Below are 12,009 nucleotides of genomic sequence, written 5' to 3'. Positions count from 1 at the left end.
GATATATAGAGATAGAGAGATATAGATATATAGAGATAGATATATAGATATAGATATATAGATATAGATATATATATAGATATATAGATATATATATAGATATATAGATATAGATATATAGATAGATATAGATATATACTGAAGTATACCTGAAGTAGGTATACTGAAAGGTATACTTTCAGTATACCTACTGAAATAAATGGCACAACCGATGGATAAAAACATCCAATACTCTCACATTTCCTTTCTCTCCTATCAAGCATTTTTTAGGTCATAATTTAACCACTGTCAAATCCACAACAGAATAAACTTGGATCATAGAAGTTGTGAAATTTCAAAGAACATTTTTGGTTTTGAAGTTGAATGACGTGATTTGATTTGTTGTTATATATATATATATATATATATATATATATATATATATGTATATGTATGTATGTATGTATATATATATATATATATATATATATATATATATATATATATATATATATATATTAATTAAACAGTGAAAGGTGCCAGTAACCTTCATTACCCACAGGTTTGTGACACCAGGAGGGTAATGCAGTGGCCAAGCAATGTTCCCCTTGTAATAAAATATCATTAAAGAGCCCATAAACAAGGCACTGAATAGCTGCAGGGGACTGTAGCTAAAATGTTTATCCAGAGGGTAATGGTTATTTCAGTTAATGCATTGGGCTCTAATTCTAAAATTGATATAAATATCTATGCAACCACGTTTCATAACAAGGTTTGGAAAAAAATGAAAGAAAGGGAAAAAAAAACATTTCCTTTCTAGCAGGTTCTTGAGCTTTGATACGACTTTTCCAATTGGTTGCTTTGCTGAGCATTGTAAATTTACTCCACCCTAATTCTAGTTCCTCAATTTTTACTCCACCCACTCGTAGTCGCTACAGCTCCCTCCCACAGACTGATGTAAGTGTTTGTCATCTTCTCTGAGTTGAGGAGGAGACGTCTAGTGATTATTTCTCCTTGGAGAGCTGTAATTTAAACAGCAACCAGAGGCTTTTCAACTCTGCATCTATAATATACTCTTGATAATATTTGTCCCTACTGACTGCTCCAGCCTTACCTCAGTTTGAATCATGCTGTGCTGTTACATACTCACATTAATGGATTTATCTGGACTGTGAACTTGATGGGTACAATCAGTCAGTGGGTTTAGCATACACCTAATGGTGTAAATGTGTGCAATATGACTACATGACTATATGGTACAGGCTTTTAAAACCATGTAATAACTAGCAATGCAATGATGGAGTAATTGAGCAGTATACTGCTTAATTCACAGTGGTGTTACATAAAGTTATACAATACTTAATACATATGAAAAGCTGTGAAGTTTTATTCTTTAACAAATGTACTCCACATCTTTCTAATTCTCTCAAGTCCTAAATAAATAGTGTAATGACCTTACTAAATAATTTTATTCATATGTAACTGCACACTGCCCAATTACAAATAATGGCCCCTGTGATAGTTGGTTTTTCTATTATCTGTCTTTATCCTATTTGGTGTAAGTATGAAACTCTCCCTAATGGTTATTATAGAGAATCATCATATGAGAATAATAGTTTAATCTTGTGGTACTTTTCTCAAATAGTCATTATTCTCACTGCTAACATTAACAGTTACATGGAGTTGAGCCAAAATATCTGTTTAAGGCAGACAGCATCACGACTTCCTAATTTTGAATTGCTAATCAAGCAAAGAGAACAAAAGTTTATTCATCCCTCTCTTACGCAACCCCACTTAGTCCCATTGCATCTCTGAATTTTAGAGCATAGTCCCTGAACCTCTGCATCCAACACTGCCTAAGAGCTTGTGGCCTCCCATTGTGCTTACTCCTACAGGAAATAAGATTTCTAACAAAAAAGTGGATCAACAGAATGATGCAACCACATGAATTTAAAAGTCGTAACAGCTCTGCGAGCATCCAACAGCACGGTCCCTTCTTTCATATCTAAATGGTTGCTCAGAACTATTGGCAACCGCCTGAGGACAAGCCACAAATTATATTGCTCATAAAAAGTAATAGCCACTATTGTATCTTTTCATTTGGCTTTGCAACAACATGGGATCACAATGGAGTAATTAGTTTTATACAAATGAGCAGAGATGATTTATCTGTGCAAAAGGAAAAACAAAGCTCTGAAATATCTGAATTGAGGACAAACAATTGGTTTTGGCCTCCTTTGTTCTGATATTTCACTACTGTGGTAGGAAGTTGTTTTTGTAGTCATTGAGTGGCTAGCAATTTTCAAATACATAAAATCTGTATGTAAAATGCAGAAAAGGAACATCTGCAGGAAAAATGTAAATGTATAAGCAAAGCAACATGGACATGCCTCTCCATATCAGACCCTGAAAGGCTTGTAAAAGAATGTTTACATAAACTGAGCAAACAGACAAAATCAGGGGGGGGGGGGGACCATGCTGCAGTGTACAAAGAAGACAGATGTGATATTCCCCAGCAGACAACACCAATCACCAAGCCAAATTTAGATAGGAATGTACTAAAACAATGATCCTGTCCAATAGTCACTTCAGAATCCAAACCTCAATCTAATTAAGATGCTGTGGCAAGACTCGAGAACAGCCGTTCACTTGCAGTCGCTGTGCAACCTGACAAAGTGCATGAATGGTATGTGTACGAAAGGTTATTCTCTTAATCTAAATTCAATGGATAGTTTGCATATTACCAAAGCAAGATGCAATAAATGATCAGTATTCTAGTAAATACATGTTGCATTTTTTTAAAATAATCCCCCCATGTTTCCTTTTCTCAGATGGTTTGTTATATATCCATCCAATGATAAAGTCATAGGATCAAATAATCCAAAAAAATGTCATCATCCTCCCATCTGTGCAATTCATTTAAAAAACAAAAAACCCAACAACTTGAATGAGCCAATTTTGCTTTCCAAGTTTGGAATAGCTTCTACAGTCTGGGCACAGTAACAACATCTCACTTAATCCTGCTCACATATTGAAGTCAAAAATAAGATTACTTTTAGTCGTGTTCATTTGAAATGACCAATGTCACAAAAAGAACTCAGGCAGAGTGCATATTTAGTGATTTATTTGTACAATAGGAATTGCAGTGTACAAATACCCCAGCTCAGATGTAAAGGCAAGAACATAAGAGCATCTATTCTGCCCGACCTGAAAATCCCTCAAACCTCATTGTGGGTTTAGACTGATGAACATGGCAAGGACAAGTAAAACTTAAAAAAACCAAAACAATCAAGCAGCTAACTGCTGAACATGTATAGGGATAAGGAGAACCTTTCCAACCAAGTGTACCAAAAATAAAAATAAAACAAATTTACAAAAATAATGTCCAATTTGAACATTCCAATCTTCGTGGCAGTGGAGCAATTATGGCCTCAGTTTAAGTAGTTTGTAAAAATGGAACTCACATTAGACAGACACAGAAAAGGCATATGGCGATATCTCTATCAAGTCCATGTGCCTGTGAGACTTACATTTATACGCCATCCACAAACAAGATCTTTTTTTCCCTTTTTTAAACACATACAAGAGGACAAGACAACCCCCCCCCCTAACTTAAAAAAAAAAAAAAAAGGTAAAAAAAAAAAAAAAAAAAAAAAATGGAATTCTTTCCTCCAGGTCACCCCAAGTAGAACAAGCTCTCATACAATGGAGGTGGCATGGTTCAAGTCAGTGCTGTATTCAAAGTTCTCTCTCAAAACAATATTAATTTACATTCACTCAAATTTCCATTAGTAAATCACTAATGTTACCACGGTAACTCAAAATGTTGTATAAAAATATAACAAGGACTCAAAACTGATGCACTAAAAAAAAATTAAAAAAAATTATATATCTACACAGTCTCAAATGTGGGGTGGGGCTTGAGCAACATGGCCAAGAACTGTTTAAATTTCCAATATCTCATTTTATTTCTGGGGGGTCAGCAAATACATAATGAGGCTCCACATATCAAGTCTGAGTAGCAGCAGTCTTTCCCCTCTCAATCGCCACACAGTGAAAGCCACGAGTTCCATCAGGACCCCTTGGCAGCCTCATTACTCCTGGCGGCAGGCCATCAGCATTCTGGATCTTTCTACCCAGCATCGGGCTGCCGACCGGGCTGCTTTCCTGTGATGCCACCTGCTTCCGCCGCTGAACCCACGGGCTCCCTGAAGGTGTGAGGCTACTGTCTGAGGAGTAATCTGCCCAACGACGCCCAGCCTCAGGGCTCAGTCTACCCTCAACAGCTAAGGGAGACTTGTGGGAATGAGGAGATTTGCGCTGAGAACACGGGCTGGCACGAGGGCTAGACCACGGACTGTTACGTGGGGACATACTTGGACTCAGGTGATTATTCTGGAAGCTAATGCCTGCAGTGGTGGGGCTGAGCTTGTTGCACGACTGGGATTTTCTAGCCAATCTGGGAGATGTAGGGGTGCTCTCCGTCTCTGAAGAGCTGCAAGCAGAGTCGTCCCCATGATACTGAAGCTCTCGTACCCGGCTGTTTAGAGAGCGACTTTTCCGCATCCCTCCTTCCTCACGAGGTCGTTCTTTTGGTACCTTCTTTTTAGGCGGCTTGGTGCCAATCAGAACCACTTTCAACCCCAGTAAATTGGGTCCTCCGTTCTCACTGCCCGCAGCTTCGTTGGCTTTAACAGCAGCCTCCACCTCCTCAAACTCCACAATGGCACATTCTTCAGTGCCCAGCTGAGCGTAGCGACCACTCAGCCTCTTCAGGTCAGCTGGCAGGTCCTTCCCAGGTTTCAAGACTCTAACAGAGGCAATGGCACCGTATGTTCCGAATGCTTTCAGTAACAGTTTCATCAGCTGCTCCTGTTGAGTGGCTCCTCCTTCAGCACTTCCATTATCCTTAGTGAGAGCAGCCAGCTCTGGCCACCTCTGCAAATCACTTAATAGTAGCATGCGGCTGGGCAGTGACTCGCTGGCAAAGACTGGTACTGCGGATTTACGTCGCACCTTACGCCCCTCATCATTCAGCTCAAGGATCTTTGAGTGTCTCAGAGCATAAGCAGTGGTTCTCCAGTCACGAGTTAAGTGTTTCACCTGGGGAAAAAAAACAAAAACACAACATCTTTGTTACAGTCATATACCCAGTGACCATCGGGTCACAATTTCAGTGAAACTACCTTTAATTAGGAGTTATTAAGCTTCAGTAAAAATTACCATGCTAACTTCAATCTGTCACCAGGATAGACCAAGAATGTTTTGCAGCTTCTTGTTAGTCATACTTCCTAAATCTCTAATTATACCAATTAATTTAAGCCAAAAAATTCTGACTTTACTATATTGCCCAAACTTATGTTTTAGCTCAGTGATTCTGAGCTCATGGTTGAATCAGATTAAATCAGCAAGTGCCCATCCCTTACTATAGTCAGTTTGCCATATAGTACATTCCAAATGTGTAGTGACTAGTACTCTGTTAAAGTATCTCACTATGCCTTAAACTGGTCTACAGCTGTCACTACCCAAATACTGTACATTACTTGATACTGCACCGAAGGGAAATTAAACCGACTAGAGAAAGGAGTATGATGTTCTTTATCGTCTACCACATGTACTGTTGCACAGGTGTATACTTATTACATTAAAAAAAAAAACAATAATGTCAATATGATCCTCTCAGGTACAAGTTTTGGATGTCATCAAGACAGTCCCACCCACCTGCTGTTCAAACTGTTTGCAAGAAGCAACCAGTCATGACAGTTGGCTTTTCAGAACAGAGCCTGCACCAAGTGCAAGGCAAATAATTATTTTGAACTGTTGAGCCATTCTGTTTGAGTCTAAAAATATTGACCTGGAAAGATTTTTATTCATCAAATTCAGAAAATATTTTTTTAGAAAATGCACATCAGTATTTTTCTTCTGGCCAATGTAATCTGTCAGAGTTTAGTCTTCTATACAGAGATATTGAGTAGAGGGTAATAAATGTGTGAATGCTCTTGAATACAATCTAGGTTTAATCTGTGCAAACAGATCTAAAAAAAGCCAACACATCTGAATTGAGCTGAAATTAGCACAAGCTGTTGTGAATTAACGTGAGAATATCACCAAACAGCAACAGCTAGTCATGCTGACACTAGAAGCAGCCACTCATTGTTATTCAGCTCTCACAAGCTTCTGTCACTAGGAGATAAAAATTACTTTCATCTTTATTCATATTTCAATTTTAAGACTACTTCTTTCAGCATTACTTAAAAGTTAATTTATTCATTGTGATCAACTATAAAGCACAATGTGCAACGCAACATTGTGCTTGATTGTGTGCACAGTGTGTGTGCTTGATTCCACACACACTGGCTAATCTATAGTAATACAAGACAAAAATCTGAGTCTCTAGTATAAAATTTAGTATGTGATGTGCATGTTTTAGCCAGCAGCAGAAGAGCGCGTGTACTTTCCCACCTTAGTTTGATGTGTACTGAAATGAGACCTTGCCGCGTTTCTAGACTACCCCAAAATTTTGCCACCGTTACCTTTTTGAAGGAGGTGAGCAACTTGACGCTAACAAACCCGAGTTTGTTACGTCTGACATGTTTAAGCAGGAAGGCATCATGCTCCAAGTTTTCATCAGACAGGTAGTACTCAATCTGAGTAACCAACTTCTGGATAAGCTCTGGATCCGGGGGCTGCCAGCTCTCCTCCTCCAGTTCTCCTCCGCTGGTGCCGGCACCACTGTGTGTGGGAAGATAACATGCATCATGGTCAGAGAACCTTTTTTAGTGCGTTACCGAAATAGCAAAATGTTCCGTATCCTCAACCACCAACATTACAACTGTTACACATTTTACTTCCATTAATACAATAAGCCAGAGGCTTACAAGTTTTTGGCAGTAATATAATCTTATCCTGTCATTTCTCCAAACAACATGCTGGCATGAGAAGCGTTTGACCGTTTGCTTCCCTCCTTCCTGATTTTTCTTGCAGCAGTTGACGAGCTGCATCTCTAGCCACAGTCACCATGCCTCAGTGCCAGACCTTTACACCAGTGTCCCGCCAGTCCTGAAACTGCCAAGACCTCTCCATCTGAAGGCCAGAGACACAGGCTCTCCCTCCCACATAGAATATGGTGGTTCACCACATCAACTTCACACAGTTTACAAAAACTGGTATCAACAGTGCATAACTGAAGCTTTGAGGCATAATTTGACAGCAGCCTGACAGCTGCCGTAAAGCTGCACAGTCAGGTAGTCTTACAGATTAGAGTGAGGGTCTGAATGAAATTTTGTGGATGACTCATCACCTCCTCCAGCCTCCTCCCTCACACACCCTCGCTCAGCAGCTTTCCAGCCCACTGACCATACAGCTGGCACGAGCCCACATCTTCCCCAGGATGTCAGATAAAGCACGACAAGAATTTAGAAGAGAATACCTTCCTGCATTCCTCAAATAATAGGACGAGAGGCACGAGCAAAGACAACGCAAGAGATTATTAGATAGTTATACATTTATTTTCAAGTCACTCTACACAAGTTATCTGGAGGAATATTAGACTAACAAACCAACAGCTTACATTTAACACGTCCTAAAAACGATTCCTAGACCTTAACCAATTAAAATACCAGCTGCGTGAAAAACGTGCTATAAAGCAATAGCTTGCAGGCGTTACCGGGCCCTTTGTCACACAGGTCACACCTCAGTAGCTCCAAGTAAACAAATGCTTGGCATGAAGAAAGCGATTTATTTTCCCCTTTGGCCTTTCTATCACTGACTCACTCTTTGCGCATGTAGTTCAAGTAGGGACCTTATAGGCCGGAGGATAAAAATAGCAGGCCATGACGCAGGGGAATTAGATTAAAGTGAAGGTGCCATCCTTTATCTCTCCGTCTCAGGTGTCTAGCTTTATAGCTATGATGCTGCCTACAGGTGGTTAAACACTTCCAACCCAAAAGACAATAATAATATCCCTCACCCGTGTCTGTGAGGATTTACACTCCCAATTGTAAGCATCTATTTTCATCTCTCGTACTGCGCTCGTTGCCGGGTTTTGTTGTGCCAGTGATGCACCTGTTGGAATTTGACATTTCTACAATAGCCTTTCATGTAAGTGGCATTCTTATACTGAAACAAAACAGTCCAACTGTGCCAAAGCTGCTCCCGTGCTGTCATCATCAGCTTAACAATAAAATTCAGAGCACAAAGACACTCGTGGGGCTCCAGTAAGAACTAACACAGTCACTTGTTTTACTTCCAACCTTGCTGAACTTCTTTGGAGGGAATTGAACAACTAAACTAACAGGTTACACATAAACGTGTAGGATATGATTTAGTTTGAGTTTTCACAGCACTAGGTATTACGGTAATTAAGTTAAAGTAGCAAATAACACAAACCTCGATTTGTCATGTCTTCCGATTTCGTCCTCGCTACAGCTACCTCCGAGGAAGTCAGCATTATTGGATGTCACTTCCTCGGGTTCCTCGTCCTCAGCCGCTTGAATGGCCACTGTTATCGTCACCGTCCCCATCTCCTGCGAGAGCTGGTCCACGGTAATTACCTCATCGATGCCCTGCTCCGCCGACGCATCCGAGGCGCGTTCCGTTGAGTTCACACTGGGTACCCCCACGGACCCGCTCATATTCTTCGAATAAGTAAAGGTGGTTTCACCCGGTCCCTTCACGTCCACGATTTTAGCAGCAGCGCCTCTCTGGAAGCTTTTAATCTTACCCGACTCGAAGGCACAGACAGGATACGGGGCGCCGAAAGCTGCACGTCGCCTTTTCGGGCACAGGTGATGGCGGAGAAGGACCCAGGGGGCTCCGAAGACGCGCTCCACGGCTCGCCAGAGACCCCCGATCCAAATCAGACCCGACGAAGGGCCCTTAGGAGCAGCGGGGCTTGTAGCAGCCAGCGAGACGCAGTCTGGACCTGGTGAGACCGACGGTCTGGAGCCTCCTTGTGCTTCTGCTTCTGCTGCTGCTTTTACTTCCTCATATGTAAGAGGCTCTCTGCTTTTGAAACGAGCTCTGGGATTGGGCCGCTGTAGCGTCTCTTCGCACTCATTCCCAACCCACAAGCAAAAGCTGACATAAAGCCAAGAAGCAGGCAAGAGAAAGGAGAGGCAACGCATGAAGGCGTTCACCAAAGCGTACATGTTTTGGTTTTTAGTTTCCCCCCAGACTGAGTGTTGTCTAAGTGTGCGAAAACACGAACGTCCCAGCCACATGTCTCTAAGTAGGGGAGCAGATTCACGTGTTTCTAATTGGGAAATTGCCGTGCCAAGGACGAACCCCTCCGCTAACGCTGCTAATTGGATAATAGGGTTTTTAGCGTGTAGTGGCAAGCAGGAGGCAAGTTTTACAGGTACATGTCCCCAAAGCAAGCAGGAAAGTTGAACAACAGTAGCCGCTCGAGAACGGTAGAGGCGGCAAGGGGTTAAAAGTACAGATAACTAAACGTTATATTTGTTTTATTTTGTTATACTTTATTCAAAAACGATGTATTCAAGATTTGTATGCAACTGGCCAAATGTACGGGCCCACTGAAACCGACCCTGAACTGGCAGTTTAAGGTTTAAAAACAGTTTTATGTTCTTATTATAGAATTTTTTCCTGCTACGTTATTTCAATATACTGTTTCGAAGCCATGTCAGGATTTTTACTTTTTGTTAAATTTTATTTGAAATAAGCCTCTGTCAGTGCGCCCCAGGGTGGCTGTGGCTACAATGTAGCTTGCCATCACCAGTGCGTGAATGGGTGGATGACTGAATGTGTAAAGCGCTTTGGGGTCCTCAGGGACTAGTAAAGCGCTATACAAATACAGGCTATTTACCATAAGTTAATCCAAAGAATATTAATTCCAAAAATGATTGCCAATATCAGTGACCATTGTTGATGTAAGTAAAGTAAATATTAAAGTAATGTAAATATTTAACATTTTTATTTAAAATGTGTGCATTTTCTACCAAATCATACTTCTGTTGTAATTATTACTTTGCTTTACCTGAGGTCCATTTTTGCAGCAAGCCATTGGCTTTCAGCTAATAACCCTGCAAATCACCCACACCGATGTCATGCAGCCCTGCGTGAAATATCTTTACTCCTCCCCACTGGCAAGCCAGGCTCACAGCTGGTGGGCAGTCTGACTCATTCTCTGCACCACATGCCATACAGTGCTCCAGTTTGTGTACAATGCAACATGGGGAGAGAAGGGGGGAAGGAGAGAGACAACGAGTGAGAGAAAGGAAAGAAAAGTTTGCCAACAAATAATCTAAAGCATTTAGTGTCTTATTGTATGCTTATCTGCTAGGATCAACTGAGAGAGCCTGCCAGTTTGTAGAAATACCCAGGATTGCATTTGTGTTTTCTGTCTTTTTCGGTTTGTAAATCTAGTGAATTAGAAAAGTTTTCTGTGAAACAGAAGTCAGAAAACACTGTTAGGGTGATTGTGTTCATGGTAAAAACCTCGAAATAATCCCACAGTCCACTTCCTCTTAACTATAATTGTTCCTTGGCATACATAGCCACTTATAATGAGGTACAAAAAAATCTTGTTTATGTGTTCGGAGTGGCTCTGTATGATTCATCTGCATCTCATAACAAAAACAAAGTAAAAAAGAACTATGGAGAGTTTCAAAAATCAGAACTCTTTGATTGGACTATTTGCAGGCACCTTTTTTGTCCACATCTTACTCTTTCATCTTTCACGATCAGTATTTTCTACCTCTTGGACCAAGAAAACTCTGAACATTAACCATGAAAGAGGGAATTTAAAGAGTTTTTCACTCCTTTTTTCCCACTTTTTTGAGGTTTTCTGTTTTCAATTAGATTGTTTGTATAACCCCACTTGGGTATTTAATTAGTCACAAACAGAGTATATAAACTAATCTAATACATACAAAGTTTGGAAACAATTTAAAAGATACAGACATATTTATAGATTGCAAAACTGCACAGTTATTAAAACAACATTAAGAGCATAACAATGAAAAGACAAAATGTGCACTGCACAATAGCAGACTTGATATAAAACATGTAACTGAAATGCCCCTGTGAACAGATATGCCTTTAGCTAATTTTCTGAAGTCTGTATAATCAGTAAATCTCAGGTGAGCATAGGTCAGGTGCCATGGACTCAAAAACCTGCATGCCCACAGGCAGGTTTGTGAAACAGACAATAATTTTCTGGTATTCAGTTATAGAGTAATGATGGTAGTTTAAAAAGGGAAAAGGTTCGGCTCTGGTAAGGAAGCAAATGTGCTGTCACCAATGATTAATTGTCCAGCCTTTGATTAAATCCAACCCAATATGGCATTGGTTTTATAAAACAAAGCTTGAATTCCTGATGCTGTGTGAGTCCTTATTAACCAGTCATTAGGACTGAAACCTCTCAGTTTTAGATTTTTACAGATTTACTTTCAGAAGACAAATGTTACCATGTTATTAAAATATATCAATGTATTATGACCTCAAAGCAGAGGTCAGTCATGCTCATAACTTTCTATTCTTAAAATCAAAAATTCTAAAATTCACAGATCTGGTTCATTTTCTCACTGCACAAATTATGTATAAAGCACTAAATAACCTGCTTCCTGACAATATTCTAAAACTGTTTTCTAAAAGGGAATGGGGATACAATTTGAGGGGGGAATTAAATTTAAAACATCCTTGTATCTGTACAGCATTAAAGAGTTTTTGCATCTCTGTGGGTGGAGTGAAGCTGTGAAACAGACTAAGTAAAGATATGAAGCAATGTCCGAGCATGGCGCAGTTTAAAAAGCGGTTTAAGGATATGGTTTTTACAGGGTACAGGGAGGAGGTAGACATTTGATAGGGTGTTCTTGTCCAATATTTTCATGTGTGTGCGGGTGCACGGGTATGTTGGTATGGGTATATATATCTGTAGGTTGTGTATCCTTTGAGGTGTTACTGGGGTTATTGAAAATGTGTATATGTGTGTATGTGTATATACATATGTATGGATAGATAGAAACATATATGTATATATATATAAAAATTAATAATAAAAGAAGCACA

The 12,009-nt window shown here is 40.0% G+C and overlaps 1 protein-coding gene across 1 annotated transcript; it reads right to left on the bottom strand.

The window, feature by feature from the left end:
* Positions 1 to 497: 497 nt before the first annotated feature.
* Positions 498 to 9,215, bottom strand: larp6a (La ribonucleoprotein 6, translational regulator a). Its single transcript, XM_085159171.1, has 3 exons — positions 8,368 to 9,215; positions 6,513 to 6,711; positions 498 to 5,082 (listed from the first exon to the last, which is right to left on the bottom strand). Exons 1-3 carry the CDS (start codon positions 9,198 to 9,200, stop codon positions 3,988 to 3,990), a joined length of 2,127 nt encoding a protein of 708 aa, XP_085015297.1. The 5' UTR covers positions 9,201 to 9,215; the 3' UTR covers positions 498 to 3,987.
* Positions 9,216 to 12,009: the final 2,794 nt, after the last annotated feature.

Source organism: Neolamprologus multifasciatus, chromosome 1 (genome assembly GCF_963576455.1).
Source record: "Neolamprologus multifasciatus chromosome 1, fNeoMul1.2, whole genome shotgun sequence".
NCBI lineage: Eukaryota > Metazoa > Chordata > Actinopteri > Cichliformes > Cichlidae > Neolamprologus > Neolamprologus multifasciatus.
Note: the sequence above shows the minus strand (reverse complement) of the source record. Positions and strands in the feature narration are given on the sequence as shown.

Bases quoted from the DNA above. Each gene is read 5' to 3' on its own strand.
- larp6a (XM_085159171.1), bottom strand. From the start codon at position 9,200: ATGTGGCTGGGACGTTCGTGTTTTCGCACACTTAGACAACACTCAGTC. The intron at 6,712-8,367 runs GTTTGTGTTATT...TCCCACACACAG, and splicing joins GGAAGACATGACAAATCGAG to TGGTGCCGGCACCAGCGGAG. The intron at 5,083-6,512 runs GTAACGGTGGCA...TTTTTTCCCCAG, and splicing joins TGCTCACCTCCTTCAAAAAG to GTGAAACACTTAACTCGTGA.